Here is a 23048-nt window from a genome sequence, read left to right as displayed (position 1 = left end):
CGTGAATGGATTAAAAATACATCCCAAAACATTCTCACTGGACGTGGATAGAAATGTAGTTCGAGTGGAGCTGATTTATGGACAATAGATGTTTGGGGTTTTTCCCTAGGCAGGAAATACAATATATGTGAATAGAAATACAGAGGGTCAGGTTTGCAAATTCCCTTGTTAGTGACCTGATAATCCTGATTAGGAACTGGAAATTCCACCCTGTGATGCAGAGAAACAAGTCCCACGGTTCTGGTGGCTCAGTCTGTGGAACTTTGTGCTTGAGCACTCTTGCTCTGAATTTCTGTTCCCTTCCATCACATTAAAGTGTACCAGGAGGTCACTGGGAGAGCCTCCCTGCACCCACAGAGGGCTGAGGTTTGCTGTGCATGCTGTGGAAAGATCAAAGGAAATCCATAAAGCTGACTTGGGGAATGTTCTGCCCAGGAATTTATACGTGCATAAACTGAGGAGAAACTGGACAGACATCTGCATCTTCCACAGAATGATCTGGGACCAAAATTAGGCTTGGAAGGTGTTAGGAGACCCATCACCTCACAGTGCCAGCCATTGAGCATTAGGCTGAGAATGAAGAACATCAGGGGAATGAAGCTACTTTGGCTGCCTGCCCAGGCCTGGAGAACCCATCCTACAGCAGATAAACAGCTGGGGGACTTAAACTTTTAAAAACTGAACTGCAGTTCAGAGGATATTTCTCTTAGTTTGTGATTGGGGTGTGCAGATACTGGCTTGCACTGAGGCAGAAGGAAGCTTGTGGTTTAGACAAAAACCCCAGGCAGATACCATGGTGACAGGAGGGATCTATAAAAGTTAGAAAAGATGGGGGGGGAAGTTGCAGAGTGGCTCGAGGTCGTGGCTCCAAGGCATGGGCAGCATCTGGAACAGTGCTCGTGGGCTGGGGTGAAGGTGGCACTTCCCTTTGGGATGCAGTGGGTGAGCACAGCTGGTTGATGGGAATGACCTTAATGAGTTGGAAAATGCTCCATTTTGTTAATTCCTATAAAGAGTGACTTTAAGGTGCCTCCTGAGAAGTCCTGAGAGCAAACCCCCAGGCACTGGCCTTCCTGGCTACAACAAAAGATTGGCCAACTCCTGTATTGCTTCAGCTGCCCAGAGGATCAGAAAGTGCAGTGTGGCCAGCTCTTGTGAGAAGAATTTGTCTCCTCCTCCTGAAGACACAGTTTCTGGAGTTACAATATTTTGTCCAAGTAAAATAAAGAAGGATCTGGGGCCTCCAGGGTGATTTGCACTTGAAATGTTACCTGGCTGGTCAGAAACCTGCTACCCATACACACTGTGCTCTGCTGAACCTTTCCTCTCTACTCTCCAGGATGATTTTGGTGCTATTTCAATACAGCCTGACTTTTCCTGGAAAGAGCAGGAAAACTTGTATTAAATCCATAGCTTTTTCTCTTCCTTTGTATTACGACATGTTCAGGAAAAAAGCTTTGTTCTCTTCAAAAAATTCATTGGTTTAGTTTTAGAATAGCAGTCAGCAAAAAGACTCCTTTGTTAAGTAATACCTGTGGTACAGGAGTTCCTCAAAGATAAAAAGCAACACGCATCAGAAGCACCTGGATCCCTGAGGTCATGTTATATTTATTTTTAAAGTAGTTTTTTATTTAAAGAATAAATGCCTGGCAGTATAAAGGCAGTGAAACAGCAATTAATGCTGTAAACTTTTAGTCTTGTTGGTTAATTTAGCTCTGTGTGCTAAACCATACAGGAAATAAACCTTCCTTTTATTGCAAACCACAGGGGCCTCCTGCAACACTGTCTGTGCTTTTAACTCCTTTTCTACCCAGAGTTCACCTCATCACACAAACAAAACCAAACCTGTTTTCCCTCTGCTCTCTCTGTGCTGTGCAGGGCCAGCAGAAATCCACAGGCTCTGGAAAATAATTACAGGAGCAGCTGTTTCAATAAACAGCCTGAACTGCGGCCCTGGGGGTGTTATCTCAGGCTGGTTTCTCCAGGAAATATTATCCCAGTGCTGGGCAGATGTGGAGGGTGAAGTCTGAGGGGGCACCAAGGTGTGACCTGTGCAGTTTGTGCCAGTTTTCACAGGGTGGAGTTGTGTGGACCTGTCCTGGAGTTTCCATGAGGCTGAAGATAAAGGAGGAATAATTCTTCTGGCTCTCAGAGAGAGACTGCCTGAAAAAAACAGATTCACAACCTGACAACAGGGATGAGATCCAGACTTTCAGTTTTCAAAGCTTCTAGAACAAGCAGTCAGGTGGTCAGTGGCACCCTCGGTGTCTTTCCCCCTGTTTTTCTCAGCCACATTGAAAACTTCCGAGTATTTAGGAATATGTCATGTTCCAGAGTTTTCTGTACTCATGATACTGAGCCTGATTATCTTGCTGGAGATCAGTCTTCTGTGGGGTGAATTACTTTATAGTTGGTGTGTAAAGCCTGGCTGTGGGGCTGGGCTGTGGGGTTTGTAGAAACAGCCTGAAATGATCCCTGAAAGTAAACAAGCAATGATTTGAAAAAATAGTTATTCCTGCTGACTAACAGCCTAAGAAAGGAAGCTCTGAGAGGTGAAGGGAAGATTGTTCAAGGAGTCTGTGACAGAATTAGCTTGGACTTAAGGACTTTTTTTCTTTATTTCCACATAGCAAAAGCTCCTCTTTCCCTGACTTGTGTCTCAGGTAAGAGAGTACAGGGAGATGCTGAGGCTGTGGAGCCCCCAGGAATGCACTGAACAGTTGTGCCAGGAGAAGGGGCTGTTGCTGGAGCTCCCTCTGCTCAGCTCCTCTCAGAGGTGCCCACTGAGCATCCCAGGCCTGAAGGAGAAGGTGAGCACAACTTCCCCTTCCATCATGGCTATCCTGGTCAGCACTGCCTGGAAAAGGGGACACAGAGTGGTCCAGGAGAGCCCAAGTTGCAGGCTGAAGGGTGGGAATGCTCCCAGGTCCTGCCACTCTCACCTCTGTACTGATCAGGAGTTGTTAGTTCAATACTGGGCTTTGGGAGGAGCAGATCTGTTTGTTTTTATTTAACCAAGCACAGAGTTTGGATGCTGTGAGACTTCCAGGGAAACTCAGCCTGCCAAGCTCCACGTCTGCTGCAGAAAACAACTGTGTGTAATAAATGAAGAGCTGCTACTCTGCTGCTGCCTGCGCTTTGTTAGCGGATAACCGGGATAATGGGGCCTGTATTCCGCAGGAGGAAGCTCGCTCTGTGTTGGTTTTGGAGCAGACAAGCAGTTTTCAGGCTTGTGAAAGGCAAATGCCACAGGATTGACTCAGAAAACTGCCAAGGGTCAATTTATTTAGTGTTGTAATGGTGGTGTTTTGCTTTGGATGGTGCCAGTTCTGGGTGCCGTGATGGTTTGAGGACGGTGTCAATGCACGTGGTTAAAGCTGTGGTTTGCTATACATCGGTTGTTTCTTTACATCCTCATCTAAAGGAATAGGAGGGGAAGCTTAGGTCTGGAGGCTTCATTTTGCAAGATACACTTATTCTGGATAACTTCAGTAGTCCCAAAAAACCCTAAAAATAATCTGGATCTGGGAATATTTGCACACAGGTCCTTCCTGCTGCTGAGTGAAGCAAAGGCCTGAGGCAGGAATGGCCTGAGGCCATGGTTTGATCCATGATTTCAGTCCTTATTGCTGCTGGGAGAGGCAATGACTCTTCTGGCTCTTTGTTCCCTCTCCTTGAGATGGGACAAGAATCCTTGTGTCAGCACAGTGAGGGGGTTGGGACCCCCAGAACAGCACTGCTGTGTGACTGGGAGAGCTTCCCCAGCTCTGACCTCCACAGAGCCCTGCCAGGGCTGGCACCGATCTCTGCTCTCTGTGACCAGGGACAGGACCCAGGGAATGGCCTCAAGTTGTGTCAGGGCAGGGTTAGTTTGGATCTCAGGAAAAGGTTCTTCCCCCAGAGGGTGGTTGGGCACTGACCAGGCTCCCCAGGGCAGTGACCACGGCCCCAAGGCTGCCAGAGCTCCAGGAGGGTTTGGACAACGCTCTCAGGGACAGGGGGGGATTGTTGGGGTGTCCTGGGCAGGGCCAGGAGTTGGACTGGATGATCCTTGTGAGTCCCTTCCAGCTCAGGAGATTCTGTGCTTCTGTGATTCTAAGAAGAGGTGAATCCATGCTCAGGGACAGGCCTTTGGAGTTGATGGAAAAGGTCTCTTCCATAACCCTGATTTATGCAGGTTGAATGTGTACGGTCCCAGTGCCGAGCTGTGCTTCCCCCACGGCCTCTCCTGAAGCCTGGGCAGAGCCCTTACAGGAGGATGGGCTGCTCTGGATGCTGGAGAGCTCTGGGTGGAGCAGTTTGGAGCTGCTGCCAGACAGTGCCCAGAGACTCCCTGGAGACTCAGGCTGCTTCCAGTGCAAAGTTCATCCTTAATCAAACACAGCTCCTGGTGGGGCTGTTTGCAGGGATCACATGGAGGGAAGGGAGACTCCTGCTGCTGTCCCTGCTCCCAGGGCTGCTGTCTCTGCTCCTAGGGCTGCTGTCCTTGCTCTTGGAGCTGCAGGACCTGGAGCCCAGTGGGAACAGAGTGAAGCAGGAATCAGGACATCCCCCGTGTTTCCAATCAAGCCTTCCTTGGGCGAGGGGACAGGTGTGTCAGCCTGACACCTCTCCAGGTCTGGAATACTTCTCCCAGTGTTCAGCACTTGGAAGCTTCATGTTCATTCACTTTTTTATTGTGTTCAGGCTCTTGGGTTATCCACAAAAAGTAGGTAGGGAGATCTGGTGCCTCTGCCAGTGACAGCTCCGGTTCTGCCAGCCCCTTCCTGGGGCTTTTGGGTTTTAACTCCTTTTCCTGCTGGGAATCTTGTGTTCCATGTGCATGGAAGTGCAGTGTAAAAAAGGCTCACAGCCAACCCATAAGCAAACATCTCTGTTTTTTTGGCTGATGATGGAATGAAATTTTAGATGTTAAAATCTTGCATTAAAATCCCTGCAGATGGAAGTTTTGGCTGTGTGGGGATTGTTTCATTTGAAATCCAGGCAAATAATCCCACTGGGCATTGCTGTCACTTTTCACAGAACTTTAAAAAAAAAGGAAAAAAGGAAGAGAAGATCCCAAAGAAAGAAAAAAAACAGTCTCTGGATGTGCAGAGAGTCTGTTTTTGGGGAAGTGGCCTTTGAATAGGCCATGACTGTGGGGAAGAACGTTGACTGGGCAGTGGTGACCCTCCTGAAGCACTTGACAGAAGCATCTTCAGCAGAGTGGAGGGATGGTTCAGCTCTGGTTGGGCTGAGGACACATGTCCTGACTGAAGGCAGGGGGCATCTGATCTGCACAGCCCCCCAGAGCTCTGGGGAGTTTGTGCTTGAGGCTGAGCTGGGCTCTTGGGCAAAGCAACTGGATGCTGCCAGTGTGGTCCAGGAGCCTGGGCAGGCCAGGGAATGGGGAGTGAGCAACTGAAAAAGCGTTGGGGAGCAGCCAGGAAGGAGGAGAGTTAAAGGGGAATGCTCTGTGTCACCCTCCTTCTCATAGAATCATGGAATATTCTGAGTTGGGAGGGACCCACAAGGATCATCCAGTCCAACTCCTGGTCCTGCCCAGGACACCCCAACAATCCCACCTTGTCCAAATGCTCCTTGAGCTCCGGCAGCCGTGGGGCCATGACCACTGCCCTGGGGAGCCTGTTCAGTGCCCAACCACCTCTTCCCTGCAGCCAAAAGAGAGAAAGATTTCCTTCTGAATTTGGTGCTTCAGTAGGAAAAGAGGTGTGGTTTCAGCTGACACAGAACCATTTTCATGTACTGGAACAAAATGTGAAGTTTATTAAATGGTACTTTCACACCCAGTCTTCAGGTGTTGCCGATGATAAGATGTTCTGTGCTAGAATCCTGGTGGCACCACAACAGTCCTTGACAAGCAGGTGTTAAAGGATGAATGGATTCACCCCCACACACTCCCCCAGCACTTGGGTATTGTTTGTTAAGAGCAGAATTTGACTGAAGCTGTGATAATATGTTGATTCTTAAGGTGCCTTCATAGAAAGTAAACCTAAAACACATTAAAAAGTCATCAGGGCTTTGTTAGGCAGTGCTGCTGCTGCTGTTTGCCAGAAGCTGGGGAGATATAAATAAGGAAATGTTACTTGTCCTCCTACTTGACTAATGGGTAAAGGAATCTGCTTTTGGCCACTGTGGGAGGAAAGTAGCTAAACAGACACTCAAGAGGATGCAGCAAGTCAGTTCTGACCTATTTATGGCCTTTTAGTATCTTGTTAGAATTTGACAGTAGTGGAGCTGTGGTGGAATTGGCTGTACTGTGTGTCTGGCACCAAATTAGTGACACTCAAAACCCCAGCTCCAACATTAACTCAGACCCTGTGTACATTTAAATGAAAAAATCAATACCATTTGAGTCTGAATATTCAAATCATTTAGCACTAACAGAGGCGATTTGCTTTTGTCAGCTTCTCCTGTGACCATGCCCACAACATCATTAAAGCCTTGAGCTTTGGCAGCAGATGTCTGTCTGCTTTTGTAGGTCCAAATGACATATATCCCAAACCTTTGTGTGGTGTAACTGCAAAGAGCCTTTGGAATCCTGTTCCTGAGCAGTTGCTTTCCCTCCTCACCGCTCTCCTGACGGACTCTGCCCATACAGACCTCTGCCTGCAGGGATGTGACAGTGCTCACCTGGGTGGAAATCACAGAGTCACAGGATCACTGAGGTTGGAAAAGACCTCCAGGGTCATCCAGTCCAACGTGTTCCCAATCCCCACCTTGTCACCCAGCCCAGAGCACTGAGTGCCACGTCCAGTTTTTCCTTGGACACCTCCAGGGATGGGGACTCCACCACCTCCCTGGGCAGCTGTACCAGGGCTGGGCAACCTTTTCCAGGAAGAAATTCCTCCTGATGTCCAACCTGACCCTCCCCTGGCACAGTTTGAGGCCGTTTCCTCTCATCCTGTCCCTTGTTCCCTGGGAGCAGAGCCCAACCCCTCCTGGCTCCCCCCTCCTGTCAGGGAGTTGCAGAGCCAGAAGGTCCCCCCTGAGCCTCCTTTTCTCCAGGCTGAGCCCCCCCAGCTCCCTCAGCTGCTCCTGCTGCTCCAGCCCCTTCCCCAGCTCCGTTCCCTTCCCTGGACACACATCTCTGGAAGGACCCTTGGCTGCATTGAGAATCCTGATCCCCCAGGACTTTAATGCATGGAGGTGACATAAACTTTCCTGTTTGGTTCTTCTGGTAGGAAAAAACTTGTTGAATGCACAAGGATCTTCAGACTTGGGTTTTGTTGGTGTGGGATTTAGCAAGTTTTCAGGCCTTGGGTTATTGAATGAGTGCACTTACAATGGCATTGTAATCCATGAGAGAAGCTTTTCTTTTTGTTCTCATGAATCAGCTTTTTCATTTATGTAACTTTCTATGCTTTCTGGAGCAAGTCGTGGTCTTGTTTTGGGAAGTGCAGACTTTGTCCTTTGTTCCAGTTATATTCCTGGCTTGTGCTCCAAAATCTGGTCAGTGGGGTGGTACCTTGGGCCTGGCTAAAGCCCCACTGCAGACAGACCACGTGCTTCCAGATGTGATGCAACCTCTGGGTTAAATTGCAAAACCCTTTTGGTGGCCTGGATTTTCCCCAGCCTCTCCCTTGAGTGGTGGTCCCTTTGCATCCTTTCACACCAAGACTCTTTCCTGCTTTTAAAAAGTGTCCCCAGAACCACATGTGAGCAACAGGAACGTGGTTGTTGCTCTCAGTGTGAGCTGGAGCCTGTTCCCTCCTGCCCTAGCTCTTGGGCTGGTGATGCTGATGCAGCTTGGGGTCAGTGGTAAAACCCATTCCCAAATAAACAAATTTTAAGCTGTTGGGGTGTAACCACATCAAACCAGGGCTGCTCTGCAGGATACATGTGGATATGCCATGGGCTTTCCCAAAGGGAGGCAGGGAGTCAGTACATATGGAGCCCATCTGGACACTGCCTAATTTCTGGAATAATAAAAAAAAAAGAGCAGCACAAGTCCAGCGTGAACTTTTTGCAGCCTCCTGTGTGTGATTTAGGTCAGGGAAGTTTGTGGTGGTTTTGCTGTGTTTGTCCTCAATCTCATTCCCTACAGACCAGAAGCCAAACATCGAGAGAGACAATGATGGCACTGCTATGCTTAAAATAGCCAGAACAAAGAAGTGCTTTGAGTTCTGTGATGATAATTACCCAGGCCTAAAAATAGGCAGATGTTCTACCAGGCAGAGGGAAGTAATAGTGAGACAGGAATTGCTGGGAGACACCTGGCAAAGCTCTGAGCAGGCAGGTCATTGCTGGAGGCACCTCCGGGTTTCCCACCCTCTGATCACCATTCACAGTGGCACCACCAGAACTGGCACATTGGAATTTTAAGCTAATATGGGAGGGGGGGGAAATCTGGCTTGTTCATACAAATAAAACCAACAAAACCACTTAGACAACAAAATAGCTTCTGAAAAACCAGGGAAACCTCTGATGGAAGCCAGGGCTGAGGCTGCTCAGGGGTGTTTTGACTTGGAAGGGGGGGCCTCCTGCAGTGCTGGGGTGGAGAATAAGCTTAGGGGGCTGTCAGGATTCCCTGACATTTAAATCCATGGCTGAGCTGCCAGGCTCTAACTCCTACAAATTATGTTGTACTGGGAGGTGAAATTCTAAGCGTTTTGCAGCTCATTTGCAAGTCTGAGCTGCTGCATTACCAACCTGGGTGGGGAAGGCAAGATCATTGTAGAAATCAGACAAAAAATGTAAAAACCAAAGGAAAACCCACAGTATTTTTCCCTCCTCATTCCAGGCAGCGGCAGTGGATGGCAGCAGTGCTGGCCAGGCCCAGCAGCACAGGCAGGCAAGTCCCAAAGGCAAGGCCAGAGCTCAGCCCAAGTTACTTGTCTTGGCAGCAGCTCCACATTCCTCGTCCTGCCCCATCCTTCCAAAGAAAACCACTTCCTGGGGGTTCTCCCCTTGCTCCTGGCTGCCCATGGAGTTGGCTGAACATTTTTTATGCTGCACTTCTTCCATTTGCTGTTAAATTGCACCTTATCAATCTTGCAAAGGCTCTGAAGTGTTTGAAGAACGGATGAGCACCAGTCTGGCCACAAACAGTAACATCAAAGTTCAGACTTTACCTCTTGCACAAATGATGAAGCAGCTTCTTTAAAATCATCAGTGGCATAAAATAAAACTGTTTTAAAGCTGTAGTTGCTTTTCCTAATCTAGAACTCAAAAAGCTGGAATTGGAAATGGCAAAAAAACCCCTTTTAAAGCTGTTTTTGTCTTGAAACTGAATTGAGAAGTGTGTGAGATGCAGATCTGCTGGAAGGTGTGGCTTTGCTGCTGTGCCGGTGCTGGATCCCAGCTGTGAGGTTGGGAGAGGCATCTCAGGACACACGTTCAGTGGGAGCTGGAGAGAATCATGGAATTGTTAAGGTTGGAAAAGACCTTTGGGATCATCAAGTCCAACCATCAGCCCAGCCCCACCGTGTTCACCACTAACCCATGTCCCAAGTGCCACATCCACACATTTTTTGAACGCTTCCAGGGATGGTGACTCCATCACTTCCCTGGGCAGCCTGTTCCAACCCTTTCCATGCATAAATTTTTCCCAATATCCAATCTAAACCTCCCCTGGTGCCAGGACAGCAGAGCCACAGCCAGCAAATTTGTTTTGTGACCAAAACAGCAGCACTCAGACTGTTAACTCGCTTCGGCTTCCAGTAGTCCTTAAATAGATTTCCAAAACATGTCTATTGTCCAACAAGGGATTTATTTATAAACTGAAAAAATAACAAGACTTTAAAAAAAACAACCCAAACCCCTTCTTGGCCAGCTGTGCAGACAAGACTGCTCTGTGTGTGTGTGCCTGTGTACAGCAAGGAGATGGAAACAGAAGTGAAGTTCAGTTCAGTGAAGTGTTTAAAATAAGTGTTTCCCTGCAGTTGGCTGGTGGTAGGAGAGGTTGGTTGTTGGACAGGCAGCACAATCCTGGCTGGAGCTGAGGATGGAGTGTCCTGCAGCATCATCCCTGCCTCCTTTTTTGTTATCTTATTCCCATTTTGGGGTTAAAACTCCCTCTTTGATGGACTGATTTGTTGGAAAATATCACCTGTTTGTACTCCTGGCAGCTCTGACGTAGTTCCTCTTGTCACTGGTGAGATTTAGATCTAAGAACAATAAATTACATTTTTGATGTGTATTCAAGTGAGGAACAGAACTTGTTCATAATTTTATACTCACTTTTAGAATGTTCTTCGTGCCCATGCTCTGTTGAAAGCTTAATGTTTCTTGTTTGGCTTCTAACTGGAAAGGAGGAGGATCTTGATACCCAATGGGTTTTGTACAGAAGACCACAGTGTGGTGCTGAGACTTCACTTAACCACAGTAACTTATCATAAAACTATTTCTGTCTCTGGAATAGACAATGAAAGCCCAAAGAAAGAGAAAATAGATTTATTTGGTTAAATGCTTCTTTCAATATTACCTTGGGAACAGCAGCAAAAAGTATAAGGTTTCCATTGGCAGAGCCATTGTAGCTGTTTTTCTCCCAGGCGTGTTCAGGCCCAGAATCCAGGAGTGTGTTTCTGTTCCTGGGATGGGGGTAAAGGCACCTGTGAGCAAAACTGGCTTTCCCAAGGGTATCCTTGTTTCCCAGGCAGGGCAGTGGGGAGATCCAGCACAGCAGGACTGACTTCTTCTCCCACCCCTTCTCCTTCCATCCCTCTGTCTCCATCCCAGCTCCACCCTGGGATTCCTCCCATCTCCATCCATCCACTTTGCTCATTCTCATCCGCTCCTGCCTGCAGGCTCTTCCCTTCCTTACAGCTCTGTGCCCATCCCTACCCTTGTCTTCTCTGTTCTGGTGCTCTTGTGTCTCCAGAGTCCTCCTGCCCCCCCTCAGTGCTGGTCCCGACCCTCCAGACCTTGCTGGGCTCTGCAGTTCCTGGGCTGACTCCGTGCACATTCCCAGCTCTCCTCTGGTGCTCTGGGCCCCGCGCGACGTGTCAGGAGCACTCGGAATAAACAAGGATTTTTGTGTTTGCCAACTGCAGGGAGCTGCAGTTGAAAGGCCAACATCCCTTCAGACATGACAGTTGTTTACGTAGGACGAGGTGTGGGATCTGGAGAGGCGCTGGCCCGTGTCCAGGCCTGGTCAGGCAACCGAGAGAGGATTTCTGGGAAGCGAGGGCTGTGCGTTGACAGGCACATCCTGAAGGAGGGCTCCTCGCTCCTTCCCAAACATGGGCAGCAGGAACCATCCTCCAGGCTGTCCTGAGGAGAACGTGTGCCCTTTCCAGTAAGACAAAACACCCTGAAGCAGCAGCAGACGTCTCTTGCTCTATTTTCAGCCTTTCCCTCCCCGTGGTATTCCACTGCCTGGGATTAATGGAAGTTGTCTAAATAAAATCCCATAAAATAACCCGATCTGGCAGCTCGGTGTCCGCTCTGCCCAGCGGTTGGGGCTGTGTTTCTCTGGAGCAGCTGGAGCTCTTGTGTAAGTGCTTGTCACCTTGTCTGAGGAACTGGGAGGACATTGCTGCTTAATATCCCAGCTTTTTTTTCCCTCTGGCCAGAAACTAAGATTCAGACTAATACCCCTCATGCATCAACACCAGCTCCTTGGTTTCCTGTAGAGCTCTTTGGGGAATTACCTCCTGTTTGCCTTCCAGTGGTGCCTCTTCTAGCAGAAAAAAATACATTTCCAGCTTTGCCAGCTCTCCAAAAGCAAGCAGAAGGGGTTGTGGTGGCCCTTCGGAGCCACAGTCCTGAATCTGGGATGTGGTGCTGCTTCTTGGAGCTGAAAAAACAATGCAGAGACTGTCCCAGTGTGAGATGCTGTGTGAGGAGGTGTGGGTGGCTGGGAGACGATCCAAGAGTCAAAATGATTAAAAAAATAAAGGCACTTCTCAGGAGATCAAAATGCTGATTACTGTCCAACTTAGAGCTCTTGTTTTTTTGTTGCAGATTGTATAGTTTAATGGTAAATTAGGTAAAAAGTTGGTTTTGTTTTATTTCTTCATAATCTCGGGACATCTCAAAATGTGTTCTCATTAAAACATCAGATTTTGGACAAGTTAAGGGACCGAAGACTCTAGAAAATTAATTGGATTTGTAATTTAGACATTGTAGGAAATGCTTAATTAAAATCTGATGGGTTCAAGGAAAAAAAAATACCATTTGCTGCCAAGTCACACTGGTAGAGGAGTTTACAATTCCAAAGACCTTTCCCTTATTTTATCCCCACAGAACAGTTCCTGAAGGAACCGCTCACTCTTTTTTTCCCTCCGAGCTGCGGGAGAAAAGCTTCCCCTGCTCCTCCTTCCTGCTGCCGATAAAGGCAGGGGGAGAAACCTCTTACCCTGCGGGCTGAGTCTGCTCAGAAACGTTTTTCTCTGCAGCCTCTCCATGAATTATTTCCTAGGGCGGTATTAACTCTTCCAGCTTTATTTATTTTTAGCCACGATGAAAATTAGCAACATCCTCGTGTCTGAGGGTGCTCGCACACGGAGTCCAGCGGCTGCTGTGCCGACACGGGAGGAGGAATGATGTTGGCTTTGCAGCCCTGGGCAGGCAGTTCCCTGCCGGAGCTGGGGGCACGTTTTCCTCCGTGAGAGAGCAGGATCGGCCCCTTTGTGCTACAGCAAGGTTTGGTTGAGCCTGGCCATGGATAGAGCAGCGAAAGACTTCAGGGTGTGCGTGAAGATTCCCTCTTCGGATTTGCCGGGCGCTGCTCCCAAACCCACCCCCTTCCAGGGCAGCGCTTTCCCCCCTCTCCCACCTCAGCCTCCTGTTCCCGGTCCGGATGGGTGCCCTGGGTCCGGATGGGTGCCCTGGGTCCGGATGGGTGCCCTGGGTCCGGATGGGTGCCGTGGGTGCGGGGCTGTGGAGCCGGGGCTCAGGCTCCATATTTGGCTCCGGGCTGGCTGTGCCCCGACCCCGGCGCTGCTCCGTGTTTTCCCGTGGCCGTATATGGAGCGGCTGCTCCGGGAGCAGGGGCTGACCTGAATTAGCACCAGTGCAACATCTGTATGAAAGGCTGCTCTTGCGGCTCTGAGCTCCTTAGGTTAAAGCCAGGCCTTGGACTGGCTTTGGAGTGAAGGGAGTAATTTGAAGAGAACGAATTTCCCGTGAAATCCCGTTTTTTTATTGTTTGGCAGGATGTGCGTGGTTATAATTTCCTTTATGGTGGTAAAGTCATGCAGAGGGAAAGTAGAGCATAAGCAGAACATCTCTGAGCGGGGAAGTCAGTAATTCAGAATGACAGTAACAAAAACCACCTTCCCTGTGCAAAGCCAGCGCAGTGTTTGCTGCGCAGATCATGCTTTTCCTTTGGATTCTGTGTGAGTGCACAAGGACAGGCAGCATCAGGTGTGGGGCCTCAGCCAGCCTCCCTGACACCAGTGGGAATGGGGGATGAGGGATCACAGCTGTCCAGAGACTGTACCTGCCTCTGCTGACACCCAGAACACAGCGGAAGAGGGATTTTTTTTTGCAAAGAAACATGAGCCAAAGTTGCTTTGGGATCTTACAGTTAATGGACTGTGTGAGATCTCTGTCCTGGCACCAAGGTGGACAAAAACTTGGACTCTGAGAAGGGGGATTCGGCCTATGCTGAAGGAAACAGGTTATGCCTCAAATGTGCCTCAGCAAACTCCACTGCATCTGTAAGAACAACATTGCCCCGAGTTAACTGTAAAGCCCGGCCAGCACAGCCTCTGCAGGGCCCTGCTCACCCCTCTGCTTTCAGGGGGCACCTTCCAGGTTCACAAAGGGACAGTGTCATAGGCTTCAGCCTGTTCAGTTGTGTAGGAGCCAAGTCAAAGCTCAGATCTGACTCTTAAGAGATACTTTTTGATTCTAAGAACTCTCTTACCACTTCCATTCTCAGCCTGTTTCGCGCTCCCTGGTTCCCGTATCGAACCCTGCAACTGCAGGAAAGATGGTTTGACTGATTTTGTTTGCCTTCTCTCCTCCCCTCCCTCTTTCCTGACAGATCAAAAAGCAGCAGCAAGATGTGTTAGGCTTCTTGGAGGCCAACAAAATCGAATTTGAGGAAAAGGATATCGCCGCCAACGAGGAGAATCGGAAATGGATGCGCGAGAACGTCCCCGAGGACAGTCGGCCCGCGAGCGGGAACCCCCTGCCCCCCCGGCTCTTCAACGACAGCCGCTACCTCGGGGTGAGGCTCCCTGCCCCATCCCACCCCTCCTCCTCACTGCCTCCCTGCCCCATCCCACCCCTCCTCCTCACTGCCTCCCTGCCCCATCCCAGCCCTCCTCCTCACTGCCTCCCTGCCCCATCCCACCCCTCCTCCTCACTGCCTCCCTGCCCCATCCCACCCCTCTTCCTCACTGTCTCCCTGCCCCATCCCAGCCCTCCTCCTCACTGGCTCCCTGCCCCATCCCACCCCTCTTCCTCACTGTCTCCCTGCCCCATCCCACTCTTCCTCACTGCCACAGCCTGTGCTTCGCTGCCGTGACCAGCAAGGCAGGGCTTGGCCAGCTGTACCCCTGTGAAGGGTGTGGAAGGTGTCAGACATTGCCCCTCCTCTCAGGCTTTTAATAATAATTGATTCTTGAATATTCCAGTTCCACTATAAGAGAGGTTAAAATTTGGATCCCCTATTCAGATCCCACCTTGCAGTGTATATATAATTTTTTTTCCTTGTGTTTTTTTTCCCCCTCCTACAGCTCTGAAAGTTCAGAGGTTTTTTTAATTCTCATGATTGTGAACTAACACCTCACAGAAGCAGGCCCTGTTGCACCAACCTTGCGTTCTGTAGCAAGTTCAGAGATCTGTTCTGCCAGGTGTGGATTCCAGATCATATAAAGTCATGTCTGCCATGATAATAAATCAGTTTTCTTCTTGGGATCAACTTTGTGTGCTGCTGGCAAAAGGAAGGCTGCTGTGGTCCATTTACTGCAGTGCCTTGGACAGATTAAAACTCATGTTGCAAACACAAATCCTACTGGTAATTATTTTAATGCTTGATCAAAAGTAAGTTGCCCTGCAGTACTTGTACTCAGCAGGCCATGCTTGAATGATTATTAGATTAACTGTTAGATTTATTTTTAAAACTTAATATGCTCTGAACAGAGCTTACAGTGTGCATTCCTCTGGTCCTTTTGAAGTCTGGTTCTGACCTGCAAAGTCTGTGAAGTCAGAACCTGCCAGTGCTGGACCTTTGTGAGGAGATTCTGTGGCTACTAAAAGCAATTACTCACAATTGTGCCAGGAATTTTTCTTGCTTGTAATAGAAATAGAACTTGAAACAATATTCACAGTGAGCTATTGTACCCCTCAGCTCTCAGAATTTACTGACTGTGGTTATGACATGGAAAAAGGTTGGTTTGGAATGACAAATGTGAGGACAAATGTTAGCACAGATGCTTCTCATGCACCCCCACTGCACCCCAAGAGAGTTCTGAATACAGGAATTTTGGGGAGGGGTACAGGTACTTCACACCAGTTCTTCCAGTTCTTCTTATTTCATCCACAAAATTTTGCTTGATGTCACTTTGAATGTTTCAAGTTCAGTCAGTCTGTGCTGCTGGATTCAAGTTGCTCCAGTTCAGCTTCCAGGAAGGTAAAAGTTAATTCTGTGCCCAGAATTTGAACCTCTTTCTGTCTTTATCTGATGCCTCTCAAGCATGAACTTCCCTATTTGTTCCATCTGATGCAGCACAACTGGCAGAGGAAAGAGCAAATTGACTTTCCTGGCCCATGCACAGCAGAGAGGCTGGAATTGGGGATGCTGTGCAGGTTGGCAGGAGCCCTGCTCCTCACTCCCAGGAATTCCTTTCCTGGGAGATGCAGTGGAACAGGCTGAAGGACTGTGCACCAGCAAGATAAACAAGCCCTTTGTTATCAAGCAGCCCCAGTCCTGTCAACAGAAGGACTTCAGGGAGGATTTACCATAATCATCCACATTTTTATCAAACTGGTACCCAAATGCTGCGTGTGCAAATGCAGCAATAATTTGCCATCCCTGATCTCCAGGCAGCTGGAATTCTCTGCTCCCTGTACTTTGTTCTGTTCCAGCTGCAGCAGCCTCTCCTCGGAGCTGCCCCTCTCTGCAGTCTGCAAACAGCAGTTGCTGTTCCTTAGGCTATTCCCCCCACCAGCCAGCCAGGAATCCAGAGCAGTGTGTGCTAAACTGCAGCTCTCCCAGACTCCAGCCTGAGACTGCTGGGGCTCCCCAGCCAGGACTCCTGCATCCAAACATTCCTCAGGAAAGCTGGAGGAGGCTGGTGCTGTGCCACAGTTAAAAGGGAGAGCAGGAAGGTCACAGGGCAGATGTGTGCTGAGTGCAGGAGTCAGAGTGAGGGAATTCCGTGGTAACTCAGACAGCAGTGGGTTTGCACAAACCTCCTGGGTTCCCTTGGTTGGGGTTTGGTGTTCCTTCTTTTATTTAATTGCTTTTACCATAATTTCCCTGTGTGTGTGTTTGGGGCACCTGTAGTGCCCTGTGAGCACAAGGAACAGTGCCACCCCTTTGCCTTCACTTGCACAGACCAATCCTGAGTGGAAAACATGGTGGGAAAGGTGTACTCTTAGTGTAAAGGTTTCAGTTGAACTTTTGACAGGTTTAAGAGCTGGAGTTCCCAGTTGCACTGTCGCCATCGCTAAGCAGGAATTAGCAATGACATCTGGGGACAGCAGTGGTTGTGATGACAAGGTCCAGGCTCAGCCTCTCCTGCAGGAGGGACATCCACACCAGACCCAGTCACAACTGCCTTGGTATGGAGCCTGTGCCTCTGGGAAAGGCTGGAGCACCTCACAGCCACATCTTGTGGGGACAGAGAGGGAAATTCTCAGCTTGTCCCTTTCCGCCGGAGCAGTGGGTGTGGTGTCGGTGCCAGTGACACATACCTGAGGTGACACCGCCTTTGGCATTCGGCCACGTGAGGCAGTTTGCTTTGGTGAGAGTTGGGTGACACCCCAAGCTGATCTGAGATCATTTCTGACAATTCATTCTTGTGTCTTTGTCCCCCTCCCTGACTCCCCCCGTGCAGGACTACGAGGCTTTCTTCGAGGCGCGGGAGAACAACGCGGTTTACGCGTTTTTAGGCTTGACTGCACCCCCTGGTTCAAAGGTAGGTGAACCTCAGAGTGAACCCCAGTCTGTGTCTTAGATCTTGTTCTTCTCTGCTCATAGTAGGGTGTGTTACCTGTGCTGTGGTTGCCCCAATCAACCTGTGAGATACTCAGTCTCCAGAGGCTTTCAGGCTTCAGCTTCAAAAGACGAGTTAATATTTGCACTGAGGAATGCATAAGAAATCTGGATGAAAAAAACTGTCACAAAACCAAAGAATGTTTTCAGTTCAGTGAAAAAATTTAATTCATGTGAAATTTTGATGAGATTTTTGTACTAGAAAATCCCTTGAAACCAGAGTCACCGTTTCTGAAATAACATGGTCTTGCTTCAGAGTTATTTTTTCCTCCAGCTTGTTATCCAAGGCTTGTTTTCCTTTGCCAATTACAAACTGGGCTGCTGCTTTGCAGATGCAATGGGCTGGAATTCTCCTTTTGATTTTGATAGGATAGGACAAGCCTGCTTTATACGTTTCACTTGACAGCAGCAGGATCCTCCAGGTCACTTCCAGCGTTCTTGTTCCAATGGATAAACACGCCGCTTCCTTTCAGCTTTACTCAAGTACGAGTCGAAGGTCGTGCTGTGCACATCACCAAGAGACCTAATTTTAAGGGTGGATGGTGACCCATCAGCAGTGAGACCTGCAGGTTGTGGGCCAGACTGAAGCAGTTTAGGGAGCCAAACTAATTTCCAGCAATAGCTCCACTGATGGGAATGGTGCGAGGAGGAAAAGCTGCCTCGTGCAGAGAGCAAAGCCTGGGATCTGTGCCCCAGTGTCACACACCGCCTGCTGCACACAGTCCTGGGAATCTCAGGGAAGTTCCTTGGAACAGCTGCACAGCAGAGTGTGCAGGATGGAGCCAAGGAGGGAGGAAGCAGACTGTGGGATGCAGGGAAGCTCGTGCCCTACCCCTGGGAAGCGCAGTGGTACCGGAGAGCAGCTGCTGCCATAACAAATCAGGTCACCTGTCTCTGTAAGGTGCCTGAGCATCGCTGCTCCCCGGCCCTGTTGGCTGGCAGAGCACACAGCAGGGTGGCAGTGCTCTGACTCTGTCCTAAGGGATGCTCCAGTTCTGCCCTCACCTAAGGAAAAGGTGAATTTGAAACAGGAGGAATAGAACACGCTTGTGCTCTGCTGAATTCCCATGTAGCGTTGGAATGATAAATAACCTTTGCAGAAGTGACCTTTACCCCCCTGCATCCTGTTCTTGGGCTGACTTTGGGAATCCCTCCCACAATTAGGATGTACAGTCAAACAGATTTCCTGCTGCTGAAGAGGAGACAAGGATGTGTAAGTGCTGAAATTGGAACTTACAGTGTAGCTGGGCGAAGCTTGGATACAGCACTGTAGGGAATGGCTCTGCATGTGCATAAAATGGAAGGAGTCTGGGATCAGCCTGTGTGCGATTGGAAGGAGGGTCTTGGCAGGAAACCTCCATTCAATGCCATTGTGAGATATTTTGGAAGTTAGTTGACTCTGAACGCAAAGGTTTCATATAAATGCTAAACAGGAATGGCTCAGAAGTAAGCATGAAAAATCCAAGTAACTATTTTCTGAGCCCTGATGATTTGGTTTGTGCTTTGGGCACTGAGAGTCCAATTGGATCTACAAATCCTGGGAAAGGCTGGCATTGAATTGATCATAAATATCCCTTTTTTGATTTTATAGGGAGAGGAATTTGTGAATCAAAAGCTGTGTTTAATTATTTCTTTATTAAGGATTTAAGGACTGAGAAGATGCTCAGTGAGGGGCCTAGAGGGAGAAATAAGGAAAAGAGAGAGAGAGAGTGTCAAAGCTGGAAAGCTGAGCCTCTCCCGGGTAACTTGCAGGACCACACCCAAGGAAATGGAGTTTGACCTTCAAGAAAAATAGGTCAGCAGGTTCTTCGAGTTAATTGTACTCAAGTTCCTGGGAATGAGGGAAATACCTCTCCAGGAATCCTCTCCAGCTCTCCACTGCCTGTTCTGAAGAGAAGTCCTTTGTCTTGCAAAAAAAAAAAAAAAGTGAGGTGTCACTACTGCAGTGCCCAGGATGGGTAATGGAGTTGTTACAAAGCCAAGGGAACTGATCCTCCTTCTTACCATTCAAAGAACCACTTGTCTTTCAGAAAGTATCAAACACCCTGCTTTTTTCCAGGCTGTGTAGTTCTGTTTGATCTTCCCCCTATTCTTCACCTGCCTTTTGTGCCCCAGAGGCACAGGGTGTCCCTGCAGGAGCAGGGGGTGCCCGATGCCATCCCGCAGCACGGCCAGCGGAGCAGAGCACGCTCCTGGAGCGCTCCCACGGCCCCAGTTCAAAGGCAGGGTGAGGGCAGACAGCCAGGAAAACCACAGTGATCCCCCACCTCCAGGATAAGGGAGAGCTGTGTGGGGCTTCCTGCAGGCTGGGCTCACCCACTGGGTCCCCTCTCTTGAAAATCTTACAGACTTCTTGGAAGTTGTTCAGCAGTGCTGGCTCATGGTGACAATGGTATTGTTGAGTCTGTTAGTTCAATGCAGTCACAAAAGCAAACAGCTCCATTACATAAAGGTTGAGTTTGGCAGATGTTGAACTTTGTCCTTGCAAATAAACCAGGCTGTCCCCAGTGATGTGCTGCACTGAGGGCACCGGGACTGGAATTCTCTTTGTAGGCTGTGTTGCTGCTAACAGGTCATTAAATTAATCTGCAGTCAAAAGTACACTTGGAGAAACCACCCAGAAGGAAATTCCTTTTGTATTTCTCCTGTTGTCGTTCTGTTCCCATTTGTGATCACTTTAAAAAGGCTGAGAGACACCTGAAAAATGCAGGTTATTGTTTTATAATGTTCCTTCTGAACATGCTGAGAAAGTCCTAATAATCCATGTAATTCTCTTTTGCTGTTTCAGGAAGCTGAAGCACTGGCCAAGCAGCAAGCGTGAATTTCAACTGCCTTAAATTTGTCTGTAAAGGGAATTTCCACAGCTTTTTATAAAATAGTCCAACTGTCTCTGCTTCAAGAAATGTAGATGTGATTTCTAACATTGATTGGTGCTTGCAGCATTCACTGTACATAACCCAAACTGAACACAAGTGGAGGTGGGAACTCGAGGTGGGGAGCAGGAGTGGGTTGGGATGGGTTGGAGGCTGAGGAAGCCCAAGCAATCAGACAGGAATGATTTCACTTAGTTTAAACTGTCCTGGCAATTTGTGCATTTTGTGGAAACTTAAAAAGAAACTATTTTAGTACTAAAAATGCAGGTGGGTTTTACCCAGAGATCCAACTATTTAAACAGCATCTAAAACCTTGCCAGATATTAATTCAGTGCCTGAGTTGCCTCAAAACCGTTACTGAATTACACAGTAATTTTTCAGTGTCTTTCCTGGTTTCAGATTGAATTGTAGGTGGTACTGTGTAGTATAACCATTGTAGTTGCTTTGGAAAGTTGTGTTTGTTCTTTTGTAGAATGGATATTTAAGGTTTGTATTGTTACACACTGTACAGTTGATAAGAACCCAACAAACCCGTGTATTTGTCATTGAAACCATCCGTGTGGGCTCCTTTGACAAAAAGGGATGTGGGCCATGGACACAAGTCCCTCACAGCTGCCTAAGCACGAGTGATGACACATCTGGGGGCAAGACTCAATGTTGCAAACAAGCCAAAATGGCCAGAAATGGCATTTCCTTACCTGTGTAAGGGTGAAAGCCTTTAATGTATTTCTCTACAAAAATACCAGTTCACACTGCTTAGAGCATTAAACATCTCACTGCATGTTCAAGTAGCCATTAGGTTCATATAGTATTTTTTCAAACGAGGAAATAAATGTTTGAATAGGAAAAACTATTATAACTAAGGAAGACTTCTTCTTTTTTTAAGGTTTAAAAACTTCTTTTCTCCATTGTTATTGCCATATCACAAAGCTAATACAGGAGTTGCAGATCTGTCAAAGTGTCTTGTACTGGTGAATTCACCACGTGCAATATTAACCTGTGTGTTCTCCCAGTGCTCAGGAGGGAGCCTGTTATTCCTGGCCATATTTTAATTCCTGATTTATGTTTTGGGGAGCCTGGGAGGCAGTTTGAAGCTTGTGCTTACAAAAGCACCACAGTATCACAAGGCAGAGGGACGGATGGATTTTGCCTTACCTTAAAGAAAACACACACAATTGTCCTTTTTTATTAACAGGCTTTATCAGGAATTACTGAAATCCTGTGAAATTTAAGATCTCTTGGAAATAAAAGTTTGGTTACATTTTAAATCCAGCATCAGATTTTTCTTGTTTACTATGATTTCATCTTTCTGAATGAGGTGATTTTTCTTTCTTAATATTGGCTTAAACTTTCTCTGTGACTAAACTCCTGGTCAGGTTTTTGGGAACTATGGAGTACTAAGTAAGTGGGATTTGACACACAGGTCTCTGTACCCACACCAGCTTGCTGTGTTTTCCCGTGCAAGTTTGGTGAATTACAGCCATTATTTTGGAGAAGCTGTAATTAAAACTCGCTGCCAAATTCTGTCAGTTCAGCGACCCAAAACATTCAGAAACGAGGTCAATCTCTGTCTCAACGGTCAAGAAAATCGCCAAGTTTAAGAAAGCAAAGTCACTCCCCTCCTCTGTCCCCCCCCTGCCATATGGGAGCGTTCAAACTGTATCAGCATTCCTAAGCCAGCTCTGGGAGCCAGGCTGAATTATTCCTTTGTCTGGGGAACAAGGCACCAACACAAACTGAAAATACCGAAAATCTCTTTGTGGTGTGTGTAAAACTTGAGTTTTTTGATGCAGATCTCTTGCATGACTTCAGGAGTGCCAGGAATCTGTTACCTCTGTGCTGTATTTCTGTTTCCATGGGTGCAAGAACTGAATTTGTTCCTTTCTTTCTTATTTTTTCCTCTGTAGAGGGCAGGCATTGAGGATTTAAGCTGTATATTAACCGTTCCTGTATCATTCCAATAAAATTGTTTTAGAAAGCTTTCTCACACCATCGGCCTGTTTGCATGTTTTGTTCACGGTTTGAAGTTTTAGGTTGGAAGAAGAAGAGTTTTCAGGTGAAAATCGTGCTTTTTAAAAGTTCAGGATTCATACAAGGTGAACATCACTAATCCACTGCTGCTGTGGGTGAATCTGCTGGCTTGGATCTCTCACCTGTTGCCACTAATGGGTTTTAATTGCTAAGTGGGATTTAATTTCAGATACATCTCCCCAAAACTGTCTGTAAGGTTTGAGGTTTTTCCCTTATTAACTCATTTCCCGCTCGTTCCCCAAGGCGGGCACAAGTTGGAAGCAGCCGAGGCAGCAGCTGCATCCCAAGCCCAGAGAGCTCTCCCAACCCTCTCCCTGCTCTTTTACAAACCATAATTAATTAGCTTTATGCTGCTCACAGCAGGGAACTGTGGTATTTAATATTTGTGTTGCCACGGAGCAGTGCAGGAAGAATTTTAAACTAAAACTGTTATTTTTACCTTCCCTGTTTGCCTGGTACATCAGCAGGTACCCCCTCGGCTTTGCACCACCTGGAAGATCTGCAGAGCTACAGGAATCCCACTCTCAGCTCTAAACAGCCCTGGGATTTGCCCAAATCCCAGACTTCAATTCACATCCTCTGGAGGAAACCAATAACCTGATTTTTTAAGGAGTTTTGTGATTTTTACAGGATCAGCTTCTTTCTGTGTGAACAGCAGCAGCCCAACCAGGAACTCTCAGTCAACACTGATGCCTTTTCAAGGTGATTATTGCTTGTCTCTCACACTTGCTCTTCTTTAGTGTCTTAAAAATGGTCCATAAGATGGGAAAAGGGCTTTGGATGCCATTTCTAAATTGCATTGAATCCCATTTCCTTCCCCTGTGTATCCACTTGTCTTGTACAACCCACCAAAAGAAAAAAACTGGTGTTCTTCTTTGTTTATAAAACATCTTAAAAACCCAATTGTTGCTCAGTAATGTAAAGCTCAATACAAATAGTTTTCCAGAATCTGTTTGGAAACCCAGCTCTGTGTGTGCATACAATGTGCCCTTCACTTGCTGTTCAGGTTCCAGTGGGGTGTGCTGCAA

At 47.8% G+C, this 23048-nt stretch overlaps 1 protein-coding gene across 1 annotated transcript in view; it reads left to right on the top strand.

Moving 5' to 3' along the window:
- SH3BGRL (SH3 domain binding glutamate rich protein like) overlaps positions 1-21979 on the top strand; it is a 31135-nt gene extending 9156 nt beyond the window's left edge. Inside the window, exons 2-4 of the mRNA XM_051786720.1 lie at positions 13937-14122; positions 16959-17039; positions 19905-21979. Of these exons, the coding sequence (XP_051642680.1) occupies positions 13937-14122; positions 16959-17039; positions 19905-19937 (300 nt within the window). The 3' untranslated portion in view covers positions 19938-21979. The remainder of the gene's footprint in view (positions 1-13936; positions 14123-16958; positions 17040-19904) is intronic.
- The last annotated feature ends 1069 nt before the right edge of the window (positions 21980-23048 follow it).

This window comes from Manacus candei, unplaced genomic scaffold, assembly GCF_025592945.1.
Source record: "Manacus candei isolate 608988 ecotype Guabito, Panama unplaced genomic scaffold, ASM2559294v1 h1tg000003l, whole genome shotgun sequence".
Taxonomy (NCBI): domain Eukaryota; kingdom Metazoa; phylum Chordata; class Aves; order Passeriformes; family Pipridae; genus Manacus; species Manacus candei.
The sequence above is the reverse complement of the archived record's forward strand: the minus strand, read 5'-3'. Positions and strand labels throughout refer to the sequence as shown.